The sequence below is a fragment of the Rhinatrema bivittatum genome, chromosome 1 (genome assembly GCF_901001135.1).
Source record: "Rhinatrema bivittatum chromosome 1, aRhiBiv1.1, whole genome shotgun sequence".
Taxonomy (NCBI): domain Eukaryota; kingdom Metazoa; phylum Chordata; class Amphibia; order Gymnophiona; family Rhinatrematidae; genus Rhinatrema; species Rhinatrema bivittatum.
The window spans coordinates 601,648,878-601,674,380 of NC_042615.1; the positions used below are offsets into that span (position 1 = coordinate 601,648,878).

At 43.8% G+C, this 25,503-nt stretch overlaps 1 protein-coding gene across 2 annotated transcripts in view; it reads left to right on the forward strand.

Moving 5' to 3' along the window:
• The window catches only part of CEP120 (centrosomal protein 120), a 419,833-nt gene that overhangs the window by 151,344 nt on the left and 242,986 nt on the right, over positions 1–25,503 (forward strand). For both annotated transcript variants that reach the window (XM_029619774.1, XM_029619782.1), the window contains one exon: positions 21,857–22,034. In XM_029619774.1, the coding sequence (XP_029475634.1) occupies positions 21,857–22,034 (178 nt within the window). The remainder of the gene's footprint in view (positions 1–21,856; positions 22,035–25,503) is intronic.

The following is a 25,503-nucleotide window of genomic DNA, read 5'->3' on the forward strand; positions in this document are numbered from 1 at the left end:
TGCCCCGCAGTATTTCAGAATACTATGAACGAGATACTCCCCGACCTCCTGTACCAATGCATGGTAGTATATTTGGACGATATCCTGATTTTTTTCCAATACCTTGGCCGCTCACCGGCGGCACGTCGTTCAAGTTTTACAACGCCTCAGAGAACATAAGCTGTATGCAAAGCTCGAAAAGTGCCAGCTTGAGCAGGAGTCTCTTCCTTTCCTGGGATATATAGTCTCCAGTCAGGGATTCCGCATGGATCCACAAAAGCTAAGTGCCATTCGGGAATGGCCACAGCCGTCCGGGCTCAAGGCACTCCAAAGATTTCTAGGCTTCGCCAACTATTACCGCTCTTTCATCCCTCACTACGCGTCCATTGTTGCCCCGATGACAGCTCTGACCTGGAAAGGTGCGGACCCCAAAAAATGGCCTCCGGCAGCAGAGGCCGCCTTTCGTCGTCTCAAGGAGGCATTCACACAGCAACCATGCCTTCGGCACCCGGATCTGCAACGACCCTTCTTTATAGAGGTGGACGCATCTTCAGAGGGAGTAGGGGCCGTCCTGAGCCAGGCCGCCGAGGGCCATAAGCTACATCAGTGTGCCTTCCTCTCCCGCCAGTTCTCGCCTGCCGAGCGGAATTATGCCATCGGCGACAAGGAGCTCTTGGCCATCAAGGTGGCCTTGGAAGAATGGCGCCCATGGCTGGAAGGGGCACAACACCAGTTTACGGTCTTCACGGACCATAAGAACTTAGAATACTTGCACCGGGCGCAACGGCTCAACCCACGACAAGCCCGGTGGGCCCTGTTCTTCACCTGTTTTAATTTCATTCTCCGGTAAAGACCGGCTGGGAAGAACATCAAGGCTGACGCCCTATCTCGAGTATTTGATGCAACAGAAGGTTCTGAGGAACCACAGTACACTATTGAGCCATCCCACATCCTCCTGTCGGCTACCACCATTATTCTGCCTGGGAAAACTCTGGTTCCGCCACGCTTACGGAAACAAGTGCTGGTATGGGCTCACGATTCCCGCTGTTCCGGCCACCCTGAGCAATCCCGCACATTGCAGACTCTGCGCCGATATTACTGGTGGCCAAAGGTAAATAAGGATGTCCGGGCCTATGTGGAGTCCTGCCCGACCTGTGCCCGCCACAAGAGAATCTTTGGGTCTACTCCAGGCTTACTTCAACCATTACCCGCGCCTTCTGAACCGTGGAGCTACGTGGCGACGGACTTCGTGGTGGACCTGCCACTATCCAATGGCAACACGGTAATTTGGGTGGTAGTCTATCGTTTTAGCAAGATGGCGCACTTTGTGCCTTTGCCAGGATTGCCATCGGCCCCCCAGCTGGCCCAGCTGTTCGTCCAGCACATCTTCAGGCTTCATGGCCTACCTAAAGGGATCCTGTCTGATCGAGCGCCTCAATTTACAGCCAAATTCTGGAGGGCTCTCTGCCAGAAGTTCGACGTCACCCTAGATTATACATCGGCTACCATCCATAAACCAACGGTCTCTGAGAGAACCAACCAGACCTTGAAGCAATTCCTTCGTCTATATGTTAATGAAAAACAAGATGATTGGGCTAGCCTGTTACCCTGGGCCGAATTTGTGCTGAATTCTCATATCTCCGCAGCTACGGGGGCCTCCCCGTTTCAGATAGTGTATGGGAAACAGCCACGCCCGCCACTTCCTGTCCCCATCACGGTTGCATCTCCGACAGCTCAACTCTCTGCCGATAAGCTGCATTGGCTGTGGATATCCACGCAACGCGCCCTGGTCAGGGCCGGCCAGGCAGCTAAGAGTTATGCTGACCGACACAGAAGACCATACCCGCCTCTCAAGCCGGGCCAGAAGGTTTGGTTGAGCACGCAGTTCATCCGCTTGAAGCTGCCATCATCGTGACTGGCCCCGCGATTCATTGGACCGTTTCCCATCATCAGGCAGGTAGGAGCAGTCTCGTATCAACTTCGTCTTCCCCCCGTCTCTCAAGATTCACAACACGTTCCACGTCTCCCTACTGAAGCCTCTGGTATTATCATGGCCTTCCAGCACGCCTCCGACTCCGCAACCTGTTGCCTCTGAAGATGACCTCACTTATCAAGTCCGAGAGGTCCTAGATGTGAGGAAACACAGGAAGAAATGGGAATACCTGATAGCATGGGAAGGCTTCGGCCCTGAGGAGAACTCCTAGGAACCACTGGCTAACATCCTGGACTGGAATTTGCTGGAGCAGTTCCACAAGGACCATCCAGCTAAACCCAGGCCTCCGGGGAGACGCCCTAAAGAGGGGGGTACTGTTGTGTTCCGCGGCCGTGGCGCCCCACAACCGCGGCTCCCTACCTGATTCACGGCGTTCCTTTGCCGTGGGAGCCCCGGGGAGGGCTCCAACTCAGGCCGTCGCACCCGCTGCAGAGGAAGCCGTCCTGCTTCCCCCCCCAGCGGCGTCTCCCCTCCGCAGGGGAAATCCAAAATGGCTGCCGCCATTCTTAAGCACGAGGCCACGCCCCTCCACAGAATTAAAGGGACCCAATCCCTTTAAATGGCCTCACCTGTTCTCTATCAGCCAGGGCAGGGGAAGTATAAAAGGCAGCTTCCTCTACTCATCCAGTGACTTGGCAACATCCACCAGCATTGTTCAGTCTGCTTGCTTCGGTGAGTTCCTTGAGCATCTGATCCTGTTCCGTCTTGGTGTTCCTGGTTCCTGACTTCGGATTGGCTTACGGTGATTCTCTGGTTCCTGACTTCGGATTGGCAAGCGGTGATTCTCTGGTTTATGACTTCGGACTGGTGAGCGATGACCCTCTGGCACTCGACCTAGGGCTCCTTCAAGACTACCGTCTCCAAGGGCCCACCTAAGTCCCAGCGGCCCGGGTCCTTACGGGCTCCTCCCGGGGGGACCGCAGGCTTCCAGGGCAAAGCTCCAGTCAGCCCTTGCACTGTCTCCTGACCTCTCAAAGGTCCGCCTAAGTCCCAGCGGTCTGGGTTCCTACAGGCTCCTCCTGGGGGAACCGCGGACTTCCAGGGGTGAAGACACAGCTCTTCTTCTCGACTCTCTGCTTCCACCGTTGCCACAGTCTCCAGTGCCATAGGCCCGCTCGTCATATCTTCTGCTCAGCCTCGCCACCCGACGGGAGAACCTTCGGACTGCCCTCCTAAGGAATTCCATCCTCCCGTCGGCCCAAGGGTCCACAACTCTAGCTTAACAAATGCTATTTTGCATCCATTGTTTCAATGTAAACCGATGTGATATGTATTTGATACACGAACACCGGTATAAAAAAATTCAAAATAAATAAATAAATAATATTAACTCAAAATGATTATTTTTTTTAAATTCAACATATGCAGGATAGTAAACACTATTTTATATATTTTTATTTTAACATTGTAAAGTAATTAGCTTAAAATGTATAGCATCACACTAAAATACACTAAGGGGCGGATTTTCAGAGCCCTGCTCACCTAAATCCGCCCAAAACAGGGCGGATTTAGGCGAGCAGGGCCCTGCGCGCCGGTGAGCCTATTTTACATAGGCCTACCGGCGCGCGCGCAGAGCCCCGGGACTCGCGTAAGTCCCGGGGTTTTCGGAGGGGTGTGTGTCGGGGGCGTGTCGGGGGCGGGACCGAGCGCAGCGGCGTTTTCGGGGCGTGTCGGGAGTGTTCCGGGGGCGGGCTCGGGGGCGTGGCTATGGCCTGGGGCGGTCCGGGGGCGTGGCCGTGCCCTCCGGACCCGCCCCCAGGTCGCGTCCCGGCGTGCAACAGGCCCGCTGGCGCGCGGGGATTTACTTCTCCCTCCGGGAGGCGTAAATCCCCGGAGAAAGGTAAGGGGGGGGTGTAGACAGGGCCGGGTGTGTGGGTTAGGTAGAGGAAGGGAGGGGAAGGTGAGGGGAGGGCGTTAGAGGATTCCCTCCAAGGCCGCTCCGATTTCGGAGCGGCCTTGGAGGGAGCGGGGGGTAGGCCGTGCAGCTCGGCGCGCGCCTGCTATACAAAATCGATAGCCTTGCGCGCGCCGATCCCGGATTTTAGCGGATACACGCGGCTCCGCGCGTATCTACTAAAATCCAGCGTACTTTTGTTGGTGCCTGGAGCGCCAACAAAAGTACGCCTATTCGCGGTATTTGAAAATCTACCCCTAAATGCTATGACAGCATAATATGACATGACACAAATATAACTAAGATACAATACTAGCTCAATACAAATAATGTGAGCTTTATTTATTTATTTATTTAAATTATTTTACTATACCGATACTCAAGACGCGGTCTTATCGTACCGGTTTACAATAGAACAGGGGGAAACCAATTAACTATATAGAAGGAAAAAGTTGTATACAACAAATATACAACAGGAAAAAAATACGAATTTGTTGCACAATTTGCTAATACACACCTATCAAGAAACAATACATAGAAAAGTAACACATACAAAAATAGATGCCCAATAAGTGATTCAATGAACCTCTCAAGAATTAACTAAATCCTAAAAAAAAGTATAATTTGATATCATATAATTTATCTAGTAACAATCAGTCAAATAAATGTTGGTCAAATTGTTGCATCTCCGGAAGGGGAGGGGAGTGGCCAAGATGGCGACTGACTAAGATGTGCGGAAAGCTCTCTCTGTTACCTCTTCCTTTGTTTCCTGGTTTTCGGACTTTCATTCTTTGATTCCATGCCTCATACTAAAAGAAAAGCTAGGCTTCGAGAGAGCCTAGCTGTTGCTGAAAGTCCGAATATTTTACAACCTACTTTAGAAAAGTTTTTTGCATCAACGCCGACGGAGCCGGGAGTGAGGGCCGCAGCGATCAGAGAAACAGAGCGAGCTTCACAGATAATGGCCAAGGAGATCTCGCTGAGTCCCGGTGCGCTTGTGACGCCGTCCCCACCCCAACGGTTAAGAAGCGAAGGAGAGGAACAACTATCGGAATCTTTGGATAGCCCCTCTGAGCTATGTGCACAGAGGGAGAATTGCCAAGGAGGAAATCTAGGAGGGGAAGAGAAAAGCGAAAGGAGGGAGAGCCCGAGGGTCCTCCCACAGGGAGCTTACCTTCCCCCACTTCGAGAACCGACCAGCCTCGCTGATTTGTCGTTGGGAGAGAATCGGGACAATGATACTGAGGCCGCGCGAGGAGGTGAACAGATCCAAGTAAGACCTTTCTTGGTTAAACCAGCTAAAATATTGATGGAAACTTTATGGGAGGCATTAGCCTCGATAGAAAGTGCAATTATTGGGCTTTCAAGATCTGCCTTTGAAATAAATAAAAATACTCGGTACAATGAAGAGAGAATAATTAAACGAGAAAAAGTAGCTTTGGAAGAGAAAGTGAAACAGATGGAGAAAAATCAACAGAATTTAATACAATCTGAAAATGTTCAAAATAGAAAACTGGAAAATATAGAAAACTCCTTGCAGAGCACGAATATAAGAGTTGTGAATTTTCCCATCATACCACAGATATCATCAGTGGAATTATTCAAAAATTATTTAACTGAAAAGTTAAAAATTCCAAAGGAGGCACTCCCATTAGTTACTAAAGCTTACTTTTTGCCTCAGAGGAAAGCTGTAAAAGACCAAGGAAGTGTGGAAGAACAGATGAATGCGATGAATGTGACTGATTTACTGGAATTATCCCAAGAAGAAACAATTACCAAAAGAAGAGTGTTATTAGTGACTTTTGCCTTTCTAACTGAAAAGAATAATATATTTCGAATGTACTTTAGGAACAGTGCAGACCTATTCTATGGTCAAAAACTGTGGGTGTATCCCGATATTACTAAGGTTACACGACAGGCGAAGGACATTTTTAAGCTTGAGAGTTGAGGCATTAGCTATATGTTCAAAATTCACTGTTAGATATCCATGTAAATGTCATATAAAGTAGGGTAATGATTATATCTTTTTTAAACCCTCGCAGTTAAAATTCTTTTTGGAAGCTCACCCCAAGGTGACCTGATCAGTACATTAGGCATTTGAGAAGGCTAATAATCTTAGTGTTTCCTTTTACTTTATTTCCTATGTTTTCGCTCCTTGTAAAAAGGCTGATATCTCCCCATGCATTCCTTTTTCATTTAGTTTGGTACTGGTGGTGTATTATATTGAAAATGTTAATTTCTTGTTGGTACTGGTGGTGTATTATATTGAAAATGTTAATTTCTTGTTGTTGATCTATGTATCACCTTTAATTGCCTCACATTGTTATACTATGTGTAAATTTTTGAAATTCATAAAAATAAAATTAAAAAAAAAAATTGTTGCATCTCGTTTAAGCTCTAAACTGTTGATCTGATGAGTACGTAGCCACACTGTAATGATATGTTTTTATATTGTTAACTGTTACCATGCCCTGACAAGGAACCCTTGCTTTGCCCAACATGGGCTTCCTTGGGGTGGACTACTTCAATGTTCCAAACCTACAGATTCCCTGGTATGATTACTCCTATTCTGCAGTCTAAATCCTGCTAGTCAGCATCTTTGAGCTCAACCCAAGGTGGTTGATAGAAGCAGAAGACTTCTTATTCCTGTCCTTGTTTAAGCTCATCTCATCTAGCTTGCTCCTGCTTTTGGGTTCAGAATAACAGTTGTCTGTCACATTTCCCATCTTTTGGATCTCTTTGGCCAGATGTCTGTCTAATTCAGTGTTTTTTCAACCCTCTCCTGGAAGCACATTTATGCAATCTGGTTTTCCGGATTACCACAATGAACAAACATGAGTTAGATTTGTATACACTGGGTCTCCAGTGTATGACAATATATTTCATGCATCTTCATTATGGATATCTTAAAAACCTAACTGGTTAGGTATGCCTCTAGGAGAGGTTTGGGAAAACAGTGGTTTAGTTCCATCTGAATAGGAGGTCTGTAGACTACATCAATGAACATGGGAGTATCTTCACCTCTTTCAAAGTCCACAGCTCATACTCCTCTTCTCCCCATTTCCCATCCTTTCATAAGAACATAAGAAAATGCCATACTGGGTCAGACCAAGGGTCCATCACGCCCAACATCCTGTTTCCAACAGTGGCCAACCCAGGCCATAAGAACCTGGCAAGTACCCAAAAACTAAGTCTATTTCATGTTACCATTACTAATGGCAGTGGCTATTCTCTAAGTGAACTTATCCAATCCTTTTTTAAACACAGCTATACTAACTGCACTAACCACATCCTCTGGCAACAAATTCCAGAGTTTAATTGTGCGTTGAGTAAAAAAGAACTTTCTCCGATTAGTTTTAAATGTGCCCCATGCTAACTTCATGGAGTGCCCTCTAGTCTTTCTACTATCCGAAAGAGTAAATAACCGATTCACATCTACCTGTTCTAGACCTCTCATAATTTTAAACATCTCTATCATATCCCCCCTCAGCCGTCTCTTCTCCAAGCCGAAAAGTCCTAACCTCTTTAGTCTTTCCTCATAGGGGAGCTGTTCCATTCCCCTTATCATTTTGGTAGCCCTTCTCTGTACCTTCTCCATCGCAATTATATCATTATTTCAGTTGCTTTGATATTACGTTTGACAAAAGAGCTGCTAATTCTCCCCTTTTTTGTCACCTCTTTCCCAGCTGAAGTCCATGTGAATTTTGTTTATGTAGACTTCAGACCTAAGTTCTATGTTATAAAATTTGGCTTCCTGTGTTGAAACTGAATTACATTACTATTCCAATTTAATATTAAAGATTCATCTTTTAACTACTTTGAGTCCCACATGATGGTGAAAAATGGAGTATATAAAAATGATACAAAACAAAGCCTAAGTCATAAACGAGTGACAACTTTCCAGAGAAGACAAAAGCAGCCCACCATGCCATAATTATTCAGTGAGCTTGCTAATGTTACCTGCGTTCTGCTCACTAATCTATCTTTCAATGTAGAGATGAATGGCATTTTTAAAAAACTGATTATGAAATACTGAAAAATGACTGCTTTTATATTTTATCCTTCATTAATTTCTGGATACAGTTAAATTTTAGAAATTATATTTAGAACATTTGCAGTAAATATCAGTGTGTGTGTGTTGGGATACTTTGAAAAGATTTTCCTATGAAGCTATCATTACTGAACTGTGAAACTGTATTGCTCAGACTTGGAAAAACCTTTCAAAGTCATTGACATGCCAGAACGTGCTGAAATGTAATGTATGCTACAAGTCAAAAAGTATGTCAAAGTTCAGTCTTAAGTTTTGTTCCTACTCTCTGGTCTCAATTTACAAGAAATCACACCACTTACAAGAATCCCTGTATCATTAACATATAAGAGAAAATTATAATGCCAACCAACCAGGAAAATGTTATGCCAAGAAACTAATTCATTTGTGTGTAAATTGGAGGTGGTAATCTAATCTATTATCTCAATGTTCTCTTGAGACTGCTCCTGAATTGCCTTGCTGGTAACCTCACAATCGCCTTGAATATTCCATGCTTTAAATAATGATCTTTCTTTAAGCTGCCAGTCTTAAGTGTTTATTTTGAATGCCTACAACCGGTGTGACAAAACATACATTCCGTCAAATTCTTGGAGATGGAAAAGAGCTCAGAAGTTCACACTAAGAAGCCTAATAGCACCAGAGGAAGCAGGGCTCAGACCTACAAGTATTAGAATTTTTGAGAGGAAAGGGGCTCTAAAAGTGGAGTCTCAGAACTGGGTGGGCAGAGAATCAATCCTTATAAGTCCATCTGGTGAAGAGATAAAAGATGATAAAAAAAAAACAGGAGAATAATTAAAATGAGGGTGCGAAGGAGCAAAAGTATCAAATCAGGTGAAAGCAAGTTGGCTTACCGATAAGCAGGATCTTTGTAGGCAGCAGGATGAAATTAGCCATTAAATATGGGTGACATCACCCGACAACACCAATGCAGACCCAGTTCTCAGAGTTCAGTAAAGACTTTACTGGATGTATAGGAAAGATCCCGCATGCTGCTTCATGAGTGTAAAGATAATGGCTACTAGACGGCCCCTCTGCTAGTAGGGGCTCTCATTGGGCCATACTTGGACCTGCTATAGCCTCTGCCTTGATGCATCAAGGCCAGTCTTATAAAACACTCTGTGAGTGAGTATACAGTAAAATCTCTGACTACCTTAAAGGACTAGGCACAGCTGACTTGCCTGGTGCTCCTTAAGGTTGAGACCTACAGGGGATCCTGTGTGAAGAAAGAAGTCCTTCGCCAAAGTAAAAAACCTCAGAGCCTAGAAGGGTTAGATGGGCCCTGTGGGAGAGAGAGAGATTCCCACAGTACGAGAAGACCTGCTACATTTGAGATTGAGACTGACATTGTTAAACCCTGTTAGCTTAAGCTGGGAGCTTGCTTGAAATCAAGGTGACCAGTCTCCAAGTGATTGTTTTGTTTTGCCCTTTCCTTCAATAATTGTGATATGCCTGAAGCCATGGTGAGCTTCCTAAGTTGTTTTGTTTTGCTGTGCACTGCACTTTTGTGTATTTTCACTGTAAATAAACCACACTTAAGGAACCTCCATTTTTTGTCTGGCTGTCCTTGAGCTGTAACCACTCAAGTTACTGCATTTGGTGACAGCAATGGAATCTCTTGCCTAAGTGGGAAGCATAGACAAGAGTCCACAGCCACAGCAAGAAAGAGAAACCCCCCCCCCTGCATTTATGTTCCTTTTTCCTGGGGCCTCCAAGTTCTACTTACCTAGCTTTTGAACCACAGGTCATGGGTGCTATCCAAGTTTGTATAGTCAAGGGTCAAGCAGTGAGTAAGGGCCAGACAGGCCAACAGGTTTTTTGTTTTGTTTTCACCAGCTCTCTTATTCCTGGAGAGGTACATTGTGTGGAGGCAGCTCACTAAGTAGACAAGATACAGTAGGTGATCTAGGTCCTTAATATAGGGCAACAACAACAATTACAAAACGCCCTGCAAACACAAATTGACCGACAGCAGACACTGCAAGAACAGGTGGCACAGATCATCCAACTGTACAAACAGCCATAACCAGCCTATCTGCAGTGCCACCGATTCTCCTTACAACGACCCCTGGAGAAGACCCAGAAGAGTTTTTGAAAACCTTTGAGCACACAGCACGAGTGGCAGACTGGCCAGAGGACAGGTAGGCTACCATCTGGAGAATCTACTTAATAGGGCTAGTCAAGATGCCTACTAAACAGCTGACCCAGAAGGGAGGGCCACCTACCAGGAAGTCAAGGCAGCCATTTTCAAGCGAGCCAGATTCACCTGGAAATGTACAGACAGCAGTTTTGGCAGGAAATTCGTCAGGCTGGAGAAAACCCCTGGAACTTCTTCCACAGATTAAAAGATGTCACTTGGAAGCAGCTGGGCCCAGAACGGAAGACCGGGGTGGAGGTAGACAAATTGGTACTACTGTAACAATTCCAGGACAGCCTAGAATGGCAGATGTGAAGGTGGGTTTGTCACTGCCCAAACCTTATTCTAGAGAAGGCCCTAGAAATGGCAGAGGCCTATTACCAGGCCCAGACTATGCCAGAGGCACCAAGGTTCTCCAAGACACCACCTGATCCAGGGAGAGGTTGACAGTTCTAAGAACCAGAGGCCTCGACAATGAGTAGTGCAGACCCTGATGGATTTTACACCTCAAGCGAAGCCCTCCGCCATGCCACCATATTTCCACTGTGGAGAAAGGGGCCATTTTGCCCAATACTATCCATACAGGGGAGAGGAATCGATGAACATTAAGTGCTGTGACCCCACACTTTTGTAGCTTTGTGATGTCTCTAGTCAGGGAGTTTCCACTTTCATGATTTCGGTCGAGCTAGATGGTGTTCCAACACAAGCCTTAGTGGACTTAGAGTGTGAAAACACTCGTTCGGAAACTTGGTAAAGAGAGTCCAAATGGACTACAATAAACACATCCCCTGAAGAAAGACCTTTCCAGGTCTGAAACAAGGCCTTGTCGGGTGGATAATTACGAGTGGACCACGACACTCAGTTCAGATAAGTCGGAGATTTACTATATTTGTTAGATTGTAAGCTCTAATGAAAAGGGACTGTCTTTCTCTTTTTTTTTTTGTTTTTTTTGTTTTACACATTACTGCATACAATGAGTAGCACTATAGAAGGGTTAAATTGTAGTAATAGTACTTAGATGTGTAAATGGACTTTTAAGCATACATCCCCCAGGGTAGTTTTCAGAAAGCCTATATACTCATATAAAATGATTTTTGCACATATGTTTTTTGAAAATACACTCCACAATTTGAGGTGAGAACATGTATTAAATCTGAAGCATGATGGTTTGAAAATCACATTTTAATGTATTGGTATTTTTCTCTGAAAACAAATAGTTCACCCAAGTCACAGACATAGATTATGTAATAATTGGCATGTGAGTGAGCCCTTTGTGCTGCAGTGTAGTTGACACAGCCTCATAAATGAACCTGTGAGACCTATGCCAGCATCTGGCAAACCTGCCCTATATAGCAGGACAGTCTGGAGCTTTGGCTATACCAGCTCCCCTCTATGTTGAGTCCTTGGGTTCTGGTTGCTGGCAGGACTTCAGCAGATCCCTAAGGCGGTGAAGAAAGTAAGAGCCCAAGGGCACGCTGGGGTCAGGACAGGCTGCAAGCTGGAGATATGGAGACAGGTCAATGGTCGAGGCAGGCAGCAGGCAAATGTGATCAGGTCTAAAGCAAGAGGTCAATACCAGGAGTTCAGGCCTGAATGGATAAATACACATGAAAGCATTGGACGAGACAAGGGGATGAGGCTAAATGAGATAAGCAGGAGAAGGCAAGGCTGGAGAAGACAAGGCAGAAACCAGGAACAGGAATGCTTTGCAACTAAGAATGCAGAAGCAACAGATACTGCAAAAGCAGGAGACCCATTGCTGAGGTGTCGATGCGCCTCTGGTTGGGGGCCTTCTAGTCTTTAGCCTTGAATTTTATATTTATTTATTTATTTATTTGCTTTTATATACCGACATTCGTTGGGGTACATCAGATCGGTTCACATTGTAACAGGATAATAGCATGACGGAAGTCGTACCATTTTTACATTGAAACATTAAAACATGCGTAGGAACATTTTAACAAAGAAACATAGGTTAACAGATTAACGATTAAACATATGTATGATTTTTACCCACCAATGAGAGGTTGTATATGTGCATCTGGTGCAACGAGCTCTTGGCGCTCGAATGAATCTGATCTCTGGAGGCTAGAGTGGCAGACATGGAAGCGCTGAGGCAGACAGAAGTATATAGAGGAGATCTTCAAGGTTATATAGCGAAGTCCCATCTCTAGTCTGACTGCCCTGGTGCTGCCTTGGATCTGGAAGGTTTCCTGGTCAGAGTGCATCACCCTGGTGTAGCAGGACGTGCTCTCCAGGTGATACATTGTCCTCTCGCAGTTTTGTAAAGAACTAGGCAGCCTTTTGGGAAAGGGGGAGCCTTTTCAAAAGGAGAGGCTCCTCCTTAAGCAGAATGGAACTAGCTGCTGGCGCTAACCTTTGAAAAGTATATAGATCGAGGGCTGAAAGGGGCACTTAGGGAAGATAAGGCCATCACAGAAATACTAAATTAATTCTTTGCTTTGGTGTTTACTAATGAGGACTTTGGGAGATACCACTTCCAGAGATGTTTTTAAGGTTGATGAGTTGGATGAACTGAACCAAATCACTGTGAACCTGGAAGATGTAGTAGGCCAGATTGACAAACTGAAGAGTAGCAAATCACCTGGACCAGATGGTATACACCGGGTTCTGAAAGAAATTAAAAATGAAATTTCAGACCTTTTAGCAATAATTTGTAATCTCTCATTAAAATCGGCCATTCTTCCTGAAGACTGGAAGGTGGTAAATATAACCCTGATATTTGAAAAAGGCTCCAGGGATGATTCGGGAAACTATAGACTGGTGAGCCTGACTTCAGTGCCTGGAAAAATCATGGAAATTATTCTAAAGAACAAAATCACAGAAAATATAGATAGACATGGTTTAATGGGACACAGTCAGCATGGATTTAACCAAGGGAAGACTTGCCTCAGAAATCTGCTACATTTTTTTTTTTTGAAGGGGGGGTTAAACGTGTGTATAAAGCTGAACCCGTAAGTGTAGTGTATTTGGGTATTCAGAAGGCATTTGGAAAACTCCCTCTTGAGAGGCTGCTAAGAAAACTAAAAAGTCATAGGATAGGAGGTGATGTCCTTTCGTGGATTGCAAACTGGTTAAAAGACAGGAACAGAGTAGGATTAAATGGTCAGTTTTCTCAGTGGGAAAAGGTAAACAGTAGAGTGCCTCAGTGCTTTTTAATATATTTATAAATGATCTGGAAAGGGATACAAGTGAGGTGATCAAATTTGCAGATGACACAATTTTGAATAGTTAAATCACATGTGGATTGTGATAAATTGCAGGAGAATCTTGTGAGACTTGAAAATTGGGCATCAAAATGGTAGATGAAATTTAATGTGTTCCGGGCACTACCATTCGGGTTAGCCACAGCACCCCGGATGTTTACCAAAATCATGGTGGTAGTGGCAGCAACACTGAGAAGGATGGAATCCTCGTACACCCTTACCTGGATGATTGGATGATCAGGGCAAAATCCCCAGAGGAAGGTCACCAGGCAACCAACAGAGTCAGAACTACTGGAGAGCCTCGGGTGGGTGTGCAACCCTCCCAATCTCTGGATTACCTGGGAGTCCGGTTCTACGCCAAACTAGACAAGGTCATCCTGACACCGGCAAGGAGATCAAGACTGATGACCCAGTTACGAACCCTGTTGAACGAGCTTCGTCCCACAGCATGGGACTTACCTCCAAGTCCTCGTCCTCATGGCTTCCACACTGGAAGTAGTGCCATGGGCAAGAGCCCACATGAGACCCCTACAGCCCTCCCTACTGTCACAATGGAACCTGCTGTCCCAGAACTACACAGTTTGCCTCCAGCTCTCGAACAACATTCGGACCCAACTACGATGGTGGCTACAAGAAGGCTATCTGAGCCAGGGAGTGAGGCTATCCTCACCGATCTGGATCCTGCTCATTACGGACGCCAGCCTACGAGGATGGGGAGCACACTGCCAGGAGCTGACCGCTCAGGGGCAATGGAACAAAGAAGAGTTGGGATGGAACATCAACCGACTAGAAGCACGGTCAGTCAGACTAGCCTGTCTACGGTTCGGTCACAGACTATGGGGCAAATCAGTCAGAGTCATGTCTGACAACGCCACAACAGGAGCCTACATCAACCGTCAGGGAGGAACCAGAAGCCAACAGGTGTCTCTGGAAATAGACCCCCTAATGTCATGGGCAGAAGCGAACCTTCAAGAGATCTCGGCCGTCCACATCGCCGGAAAAGACAACATCGCTGCGGATTACCTGGGCAGAGAAAGTCTAGACCCAGGAGAATGGAGACTGTCGACCACAGTATTCCAATTGATAGTAAACTGTTGGGGAACACCAGCCATGGATCTCCTGGCAAACCAGTCCAATGCCCAAGTCCCCAGCTTCTTCAGCCACATACGGGAACCTCAGTCCCAGGGAATCGATGCCCTGGTACAGACCTGGCCACAGGAAACTCTATTATATGCCTTCCCACCGTGGCCCCTATTGGGTGCAATCATCCACAAGGTAGAACACCACAAGAGACCAGTACTTCTAGTGGCCCCGGACTGGCCAAGAAGACCGTGGTACGCAGACATGCGAAGGCTGCTGACAGGGAGCCCCCTCCCGCTACCGCCACACTAGGATCCAGCTCGATTCTCTCTTACGGCCTGGCCATTGAGAGGACTCGCCTGAGGAAGAGTGGATACTCGGGGGCAGTAATTGATACCCTGCTCTGAGCACGCAAGTTCTCCACATCCTTAACATACATAAGAATTTGGAGAGTATTCGAAGCCTGGTGTGAGGTCCACCACATCATTCCATGCTTAGTCAAAATTCCTGCGATTCTGGAATTCCTGCAGAACGGCCTACAGAAGGGATTGTCTCTCAACTCCATCAAGGTACAGGTGGCCGCATTGTCATGCTACGGAACCAAGAGTGAGGGCGGCAGCGTAGCCTCTCACCCGGATGTCTCCCGCTTTCTGAAAGGAGTCAAGCAGATCCGACCACCCCTAAAGTGGCCGGTGCCTCTATGGAATCTCAATCTGGTCCTAGATTTCTTAGCAGGAGCCTCCTTCAGAACTCTTCATGGCCCATCTCTCCATCTATTAACATTGAAGACCGCCTTCCTGGTGGCAGTCTTTTCGGCCCGTCGTATCTCCGACCTACAAGCACTGTCCTGCCGGGAGCCGTTCCTCAGACTTACTCCTGGAACCATCCAGTTACACACAGTCCCATCCTTCCTCCCCAAAGTGGTTTCTCACTTCCATCTCGCTACCATCACCAGATGAGCATAAGAATTTGCAGTCTACGCCACCTCAACGTCGGCAGACTCCTAGTCCGATACCTGGAAAGGTCGGAAGCCGTACGAAAGACTGACTATCTATTCGTCCTTCACAGCGGGAAGAAGCAAGGGGAAGCGGCCTCGCGAGCAACCATAGCCCGCTGGATCAAAGAGGTTATCAAGGCGGTCTACATAGAAGCAGGCAAGCCACCGCCTTTACAAGTCAAGGCCTATTCCACTAGATCCCAGGCAGTGTCCTAGGTGGAAACCAAGATGCTATCACCCACCGAGATCTGTCGGGTGGCGACATGGTCCTCCATCCACTCCTTCTCCAGGTTTTATCGCCTGGATGTTCAGGCCCGAGAGGACAAAGCATTTGCAAGGGCAGTACTAAGTTGGTCATGGGCAGCCTCCCACCCGGTTCGGGAGTAGCTTATACGTCCCATTGGTCCTGAGTCCATCTGCTACATGCTAGGAAATGGAGAAATTACTTACCTGATAATTTCGTTTTCCTTAGTGTAGACAGATGGACTCGGCATCCCATCCACGGCTGCCGTCATTCATGGAATTCTCAGATGACATCCCCAAGAGCGAGTTCTTCATGGGTAAGCCATGCTTTCCTCCAATTAGGACACCCATCCTACCGGGTGTTGATGTTTCTCAGTTGAGGGCACTGGCGGACTCCAGCTATAACCACTTCAACCAGTTCAAATTAATCAAGTTAACCAAGTTATAAAGTTAATCAAGTTATTCAGTCATGCAGATATCCATAATTGCTTTTCGAGGAGAATACTGAAGAGCTGCACATCCTGCAGGGATATATGTACTAGGACTGACGTCAGATTGAAATCAGATCAGTCTCCAACTGCTATGAGGAGTACACTATACCCATTGGTCCTGAGTCCATCTGTCTACACTAAGGAAAACAAAATTATCAGGTAAGTAATTTCTCCATTTTCCTTCTTATTTGCTCTACAAAAATAGATAAGCATAAATCATTCTCAATACAATGCTTCCACTTTATTCTACCTGTAAAAGTACAATATTACTTGGAGAAGGCCACAGGCTCTCAGTAGAGGTTCCAGAATCCATTACATACAGCCATACATATATTATTTTTTACATACAAAATCAGCATGATAAAGCAAAATATGTCATCAGCATTTATTTCAGCTTGACCAACCACATTCTCATATCTGCATTTTATTCCAGCAACATATGTCTTAGAATCATGATTAGCCAGATCAACATGTTCTAAGTTCTGATTATAATTACTTACAAGCAGTGCACAGTTTGTTACTGATAAGAAAGGATCATACTTTTTTCTCTAATTAGGAAACCTTGTCTCTTGCTTCTATCTTTGTTCTTGAAAACATAATAAACATCAGTCTGAGTATAACTTTGAAGAACTTTATAAGCTAACCTGGACAGAGATACAGTAAAACTTTTAGTTTTGTCACTGCGTCTCAGGGACCTGACTATCACAGGCCACAAATAGGTCACTCAAGACCTTTCCTTCCCTGACTTTTGTTAAAAGAATAACTAAGATAACCCCTCCCTTATGTTAATGGTTAAGAGTGAGCCAAGGCACTTCTTGTCAGTCTTTCAAATACCTGTATGCCTATAAGGGGTTGGTGGTAGTACCCATCCACCTTCTCTTCTAGAATGTAAGCAGTAGAATGTGGAAGACCTCAGACATTATAATTCCTGTTGGTGAGAAGTCAAGCACACTGTCCAGGCAGCTGAGGGATTTGACAAGCCCCAGTTACCATGCCAGAGTGTAGTAATTGAGTCCACTCTGAAAAGGACCAGTAAGTCGAAAACCCATACCTGGATTTGAATCTCAGACTCTGGACCTTTTTGAAAGCATGCATTACAAGATTGTTATGCTCTTATCCAACAAAGGTTTTTAACAAATCTGCTTAATTCATTACTTGCATACTACCCTGGAAGAGGCCTATACATTTGCGAAGCATTTTTCTTCAAGAGAAACAGGCAGTGTTCTGTCACCTGATGGAAATGGTGAAAAGCATCTAGTTCGTATGGCTTATGCTGCTTTTCAAATGGCATTGAGAGCATCTGCCTTGGATTTTGATGCCTGCTGACTCATGGCTTTTGTGAGGGCTTGATGGACCCTTGGTCTGACCCAGTATGGCATGTTCTTATGTAGTGGAAATCTCTTTGGAGATTGGTTCAAGAAAACAATAGAACTTCATGAAAGACCACAATTGAACATGTTTCACCAAGTCCCCTGGCAACTCTGAAATACCCTTTCTCTCAGGTTTCACAATAGATCCCTTGTAAACTGTTTTGTTCTCAAAAGAAATGCTTTCTAGATCCTACTTGTACCAAGCAACAGGGCTCAAAGCATTGCCATTGTGACCAATGAAACTTGAAGCCCCAAATTAGCTTCCAGTTGAAGGCTGGGTCATTTTCTTGATGAGCTAGAGGAGAGGGCCATAATTCCAGTCTCTATTTCAATAGATTTGCCTTTTGGAGGGAGATTGAGACTTTTGTAAATTGTTGGCCTATTGTCGCCTCAGGCAGCTGGGTTCTCCGGAACACTGAAGAAAGCTACAGATTATATCTATTAGGAATCACTCCAAATTGCCCTTCTAAAAGATTAATAAAGCTCATGCAACTCCAGAACTTGTACAGATTAGAAATCTTCTCCCTCTTACAGATCAGAGTGGTTGAACTTCTCCCTCTGCAGAAAGGAAGGTGAGGATTTTATTCTGGGTATTTCCAGGTTCCTCAAAAGACAGGAGGACTTAATCCCATCTTAAACCTAATTACCTTGTTCAAATTCCTGAGTAGGGAAATGTTTAAGATAGTTACCCTGGGTTCTGTAATTTCTCTGCATCTAAAGGAGGCATAAACACAAATAAAGACTTCCTGTGACTGGGAGATATCGCATGGTGTTGCTTTAGCACTGTGGGTATTCACAAAATGTCCTACAGTCATTGTGGCATGTCTGTCCAAACCAGGAAGGAAGTACATGCATTTCCTTATTTGGGCATTTGACTGGTCTAGATCATATCCTTAGTAGGAGTGGATGAATCCATGCAAGACACCTTCTGAATGCTGAAGTCCCTAGGGTTCATCATCAACTAAATCCAAATTGCCAAACACCTAAATTGGAGTTGATAGCAGCTCTGATTGATGCAACTCAAGCTATGGCTTATCTCCCCACCAAAAGGGTCAACGATATAATGGCAATGATGAATAGAGTAATTCATAAACAGACTTGATCTTGAACCATGTTGAGAATGTTTGGTATTTTCATTTTCTCAGTCATGTAACTACTATGGCACATCTTCATTTGAGACAAACCTAGTGGACCTTAAAGTCTCAATGGAATAAATCCACATGGGCTTCAGGAAAGCATCTGTGTTACAAAATAGCAGACTCCTTGTCTTGATGTCTCTCCCATTCAATTTATCCTTGGATTTAGAATCCCTTATCACCAATTTTCTTTAAACACATCTAGCCTTTGTTGGGGAGCTCACCTACAAAGACTTTACATCCCTGGTCCTAAGAACATAAGAAAATGCCATACTGGGTCAGACCAAGGGTCTATCAAGCCCAGCATCCTGCTTCCAACAGTGGCCAATCCAGGCCATAGAACCTGGCAAGTACCCAAAAACTAAGTCTATTCCATGTTACCATTGCTAATGGCAGTGGCTGTTCTCTAAGTGAACTTAATAGCAGGTAATGGGCTTTTCCTCCAAGAACTTATCCAATCCTTTTTTAAACACAGCTATACTAACTGCACTAACCACATCCTCTGGCAACAAATTCCAGAGCTTAATTGTGCGTTATGTTCTTATGTCCTTGTTTCTTCAAGAGAAGATTACACATCAAATCTGTTGGTGCAATAGGAAGTTCTGATTGACTTTCAGGAATCAGATGGCTAACTACATATTTTGTTAGTTCAAATGGGCCTTCAGGAACATATTCCATCCTCCTGTGTTGGGAAACTGTTAAGGTATGGAACTGGATCATCTTTCATAGACTGAATCTAAGAACATATGCTTGGCAGGAAGTGAGAATATCTTGGCAGATAGACCTGCACCTAGATCCCCACAAGTGGTCCCTCTATCAAGATGTGACAAACAGGATCTTCTTTGTGTAAGGCATATCTGGGGCAGACATTTTTGGAACAACTCAGAACAAAGGTACATGTCTTCTCCAGCAGGAGAACAGATGGCAGGCTAGCAGTAAACACCTTTTACCTTCATACTTATCCTTCTGGTCCTCTAGTGACAAAAACCTTAATAAAAGATTCTCATAGTTCCTTTTCAGCCAAGACAAATTGAATTTCTATTTCAGGATTTATCCCTGAGCAAGCCAATGAAGATGAGGACTTTCCCCAGTCTGTTCACACAAAACCAGAGATTATTGCTCCCCCTCTGCATTCAGTCTCTGGTCCTCACAGACTGTATCAGAAACAGGTAACCATCTCTGTTTGATAAGGTGTTTCAAAAGATTTTGGCTTCTAGACTGAAATATACCAGGAGATTTTATGGTTCTAAATGGAAGAGGTTTGCCACCTGGTGTGAAGGCAAGGCCTTGGATCTCTTCTCTTGCCCCAAACAAAACCTTTTAAATAGCTTCTACATCTTTAAGAGTCTGGTTTAAAACCCAATTATTAGGATTCACCTCATTGTGGTTGATGTGGAGCGAATCCCCATTTCTATACAAGCTCTAGTTGTCTGATTCATGTGACTTTGGTCAATCTCTCACAATGTCATGGGACATCAACATGATGTTAACTAAGCTGTTGAAAGCGCTTTTCGATACTCTGCTGAACTCATGTATCTGATCTGGGATGTTGCTTTACTGGTGATGGTCATTAAAGTCTAAAAATGCAATGAGCTCTACGCTCTAGTGTCTCACCTTTATAACAGTTTTTGTCATAATAGAGTGGTGCTATATATACATGCTAAGTTGTTGCTAAAGGTAATGCCCAATTTCTATCTTCATCGGTCAATTGTCCTACCAACCTTTTTTCCTAGGCCACATGTCCCAAAAGATGAAAGGTGTTTCACTTATTGAAAGAGAGCTGTTGACTTCTACCTGGAATGGCTTGGCTTATCAGTAGACCTGAGAGTGCAGTAACTAAGTTCCCATTTCTAATTTTGGGTCAGATTGCATCTCCTTTATGCCCATACCGGTCTGATTTATAAGGGCATGTCAAGGCTTATAATCTTAGAGACATGATGTAAGAACATAACATAAGAAATTGCCATACTGGGTCAGACTAACGGTCCATCACATCCAGTATCCTGTTTCCAACAGTGGCCAATCCAGGCAACAAGTACCTGGCAATTACCCTAAGTAGATCCCATGCTACTAATGCTAGTAATAGTAGTGGTTATTACCTAAGTCAACTTGATTAATAGCAGTTAATGGACTTCTCCAAGAAATTATCCAAACCTTTTTTAAACCCAGCTACACTAACTGCACTAACCACATCCTTTAGCAACAAATTCCAGAGCTTAATTATGGGTTGAGTGAAAAAGATGTTTCTCCGATTTAGTTTTAAATGTGCTACTTGCTAACTTCATGGAGTGCATTCTAGTCCTTCTATTATCTGAAAGAGTAAATAACTGATTCACATTTACACATTGTAGACCTCTAGTGATTTTAAAGACCTCTTATATTCCCCCTCAGCATCTCTTCTCCAAGTTGAACACCCTAACCTCTTTAGCCTTACCTCATAGGGGAGCTGTTCCATCCCCTTTATCATTTTGGTCGCCCTTCTTTGTACTTTCTCCAGTGCAATGATATCTTTTTTGAGATGCGGCGACCAGAGATATCTATAATACTCAAGGTTATCTATCTAACATTCCTTCTATTGATGAGGTTTGGAAGGCTATGATGTGATGTTAAGTCTACACGTTTATATCCTTTTAGTGTCTAGGTATGGCCTCTTGCTGGGATAATAGGTTTGAACTGTCCATCTCCATGGTTTCTTTGAGGGGCATAGTCTACCTCTAGACCTTCCATGGCTTATTTTATTTTCAAGTTATCTTCTTTATTATTTTCTCAACAGAAATACTTGCCTGTTGATGATTTGTTTCTCCTTTTCTGATGAAGATGATCCTTAATTAAGGAATCCCATATGCAACTTGGATTAACTGCTTGTCTTGAGAGAAAATGACATTGCTTACCTGTAACAGTTTTGTGAAGATAGTAGTTCATCAGTCACACAAACCAACTCACTCTCCTTTTAATAAGAGTTCTCTTCCCCAGTGAAAACTAAAAAAAATAAAATAAAAAAAAAACCCCCCACCAAGCGTTGCTACTGGGCTGCTGCAATGCGAGAATCACTCACTGCACATGAGCAGTGAAAGGTCTCTGCCTTTCTTGAGAACTATGGAAGTTTCTTTTTGATAATCACATGATCCATTTATGTAACTGGTTATTTGCTATCTTCAACATCATCGCTTACAAGTAATGTCATTTTATTGACAGAATGAAATCTCAAGATGTTTAAAAAAAACAAAACAACTATTACAAAGATCTTTCTTTGTATAATTTCAGACTCTAATGACCCAGCACCTGCTCTGGAGGTTGACAGTGCAGCCATATGTAGTTCATCTGACTCTGTTTCAAGACAGAAAATTGCTATTCCACCTGCTGCACACCACTTTTGCTTTTCAATAGATTTGCGAAGTGTCCATGACCTAGAAGTTGGTTTTCCTGTCAACTGCACGTTGAGGTATGCTTTATTATAGTTCATGATCCTATATCAAGGTAAATGTAGCACATCAGTTGCTTTTGAATGGCCTTTTTTGTAGACCTTTCATAAAACAGTTAGCTTTAACATTTTGTCTAATTGTGAAAGAGGTTTTTATATATATAGGCTAGTAAGAGTAGAATTTGGGGGTGGGGTGGGCAGAAAATTGTAAAAATCTGAGTGTCTTGCTGTACTGATTTTGCACACTTTTAAATATTTAAATGTTAATTTTCAAAAAAAAACCTATGATAATATTTGAACAATCACAGTATTTGTTTTCTGAACAATGTATCCATTATGTTTCAGTGTTAGAAATATACAGTTCCAAATTGTTTTGAGCCTGTGAATGTTTCTCCTGCCTCTTATTGCTAATCAGTGTTCTGAGCAGAGTGAGCTGATCAGCAGTAGGAAATGGAAGAAAAGCGACAGGCTGGAAAGTGCTTTCTGCTGGATTCTACTGCAGTGTAGCTGCTTGTTGGGTGCCAGCTCTTCTGAAATGCATAGATGGCATAAGCCTGGGATTGGGAAAAGAGGTTATTGCTCTGGTAGGGCAATGTGTACTCTAGGCTGCCTCTTGGGGCTGCTAGTAGCAAACATAGAAGAGCCAATTCTTGTACAGGCCCAGGAGTCAGGGCAACTATTTCTCTTCACCATCTCAGTCTAGCACTGGCTGTGCATTTCAGAGGAGCCGATCCCTGTGGTGAGAATTATAAGAAGGTTTCTTTCCCACCTCCTGTGACTGATTTAACTACCGTAGTGCTCCTGAGCATAGTGAGTCAATCGGCCACAGGAGGCAGGAGAAAACGCCACATTTTGGAGAATTTTTCCCACTCTTGTGGCCTCATTGTGTCTACTGCTGGCACCAGTGTATGGCATCACATAGAGGGAGAGGGGTGAGTTAGGTTGGAAGGAAGCTTAAAAGGAGTGGCAGTGGGAAGGGTGGTGGAAATATGTGGGGAGAGGAACTGCAAATTGAGGGATTGTTGATTTCTCTTGCTTTGGTCTTATATAATATATGGTAGAGATGGAATGATCATAGCTTTTTGTGTGGAATATGAATCTTTCTTATAAAAGTTCAGTTTTAAAAAAGGGAGAGGAGAATGGAGAAAAGGAGTTGAACAAGGAGGGATGATAGAATGAGGAGGTTGCACAGGGCAGTGTGGTTGGGAAGGAAGAAGGCTGTGGAGGGTGGTCTGTGGAGAAAAGGCTGCTTGGGGAGAAGGGTGTTGTGAGAGAGGATAGGGTGGGGTAGGCAAGGCTGTGCCGGGAAGGGGGAGTGGTGAGTAAAAAGGGTAGGGGGATAGACTTGAAGAGGGAATGGGTGGAAAAAAGGTTGAAGGAATAGGGTGAGGGTATAAAAGTGAAGAGGAGTTGAGAGACTAGGTGGAAAGAAAACAGGGGACTGTTTGGGGAAGGACAAAGGGAGATAGAAAATAGGAAAAGCAAGACAAAAATCAGGTGTATGAAGAATGAATGAAATGGTAAAATACTCAAAAAAAAAAAAAAAAAGAAAGCACATAGTTGATTTAACTTTCTCCTACTTTTAAAATAAGCTACAGAATTTTGACTCGCTGCAACACAAAAGAAATTTCAGTTAATATGAAAGGCCTCAAATATCAATGCTTTGTTCTTTTCTCTTTTTTACTGCTTCCTGCCATTCTTTGCTAAAGTCTTCCTGTTCTGTAACTGATCCCAGATCTAAATCATTCATTGTGGTGGTAATTGGGATATGTTGCATGCTGTGCTTGTAACTTATTCAGTCAAGTTCAAATGCCCCTTCCACTCCATTTGTACAACTGTAAGTAGTTTGACCAGATATGCTTTCTTCCTTTGCATTTCATTAGATAACTTTTATGTTTTTGTTTTTATGAATACAAATTAAATACAAATAAAACTGAAACTCCAGTCTCAACTGTATTTACCTATGCAAGCAAGAAACTGGGAGCCTACATTTGCACCCATGCTTTCCATAAATGAACTCTAAAGCCAGACAGTTATAACAATTATTTTTAGTTCTTAAAATGAAAATTTCTAGAACACTTAATCTATAAGAAAACCAACTAATTTCTAGGCAGAATAAATGTCACCCTTTTTGCACATGTAGGTGAATAATGATGTCTATTTAAGTGGAAATGAAGTAGGGAAAAGCAGTGCTCCAGTGGGGAGAATGAGGGGCATAATCACTGGAGTGTGGAGGTCATTGGACTATTAGTATAAACACCAGTCAACTATCCTAACAGTTAAACTAGAGCAAATTCACAATCACATTTTGGTTACATTGTGCATATACTTTTATATACAGGTACTTTGTGTTTATACGTTTTATGAAAGTATACTGTTTCTGTAAGACTACAAACACTTAATTGCCCCTCTGGGGAATAATGTAGCAAGAATACCATAATTATGTGCCAAAAATAAAAAAAATTATGGTCAGATAAAAATACATTTAGATAAAACAGATTTCAGTTTAAAAAACTTCTCTCCTGAGATGATGAGATTCTGTCTAGGAATCCCTATTAAGATCATGCCTTGCTTGTATAGTTCCCAGAGTGTACTAAGATTTTGAAATTTACATCATGACATAGTACATGGTAGCAGAGAGGAGACCAACTGGTTCATCCATTCTTTCCATATTGTTAAGGGTATATCCCAACTGCTAGCCTTGATGCGTTGCTGCTTGAATGCTGTTTACCCTTCATGTCCTTCGGTTTCTGTCTTCCTCATTTGTACTCTACTATTTTGGACAAGTGAACATACAAAATATTCCACTTAGTTCACACTAAGGCTGGATTCTCTAAAATCGCAGACCTTAGAGAATCTGCGATTTTAGAGAATCCAGCCTTAGTGTGAACTAAGTGGAATATTTTGTATGTTCACTTGTCCAAAATAGTAGAGTACAAATGAGGAAGACAGAAACCGAAGGACATGAAGGGTATACTTTCATAAAACGTATAAACACAAAGTACCTGTATATAAAAGTATATGCACAATGTAACCAAAATGTGATTGTGAATTTGCTCTAGTTTAACTGTTAGGATAGTTGACTGGTGTTTATACTAATAGTCCAATGACCTCCACACTCCAGTGATTATACCCCTCATTCTCCCCACTGGAGCACTGCTTTTCCCTAATTTTCCCTACACCATAAAAACTGTAGTTATTCGGCGCGAAACTGGCGACGATAAGGAATCTTATCTTTCGCTGCCAGCGATGTGTCCGCAGCGTCGGCCCCCGGTGCCACCCCAACTCCTCTTCTGGGGCCGACTCCGCCCCGAGCTAGCTATTGCACGCGAAAAGTCCCTTTTCACGTGCGATAGCATTAGAGAATGACTCCCTAAGTGAAGGTAAACTGTTTCAAACATGTTGAAGCAGTAAGCATCAAATATCCAAACATCAAAAAGGTGTTCAGCAAGTTAAATAATTGAAAAATAAGGAATAGAGAATAAAATAG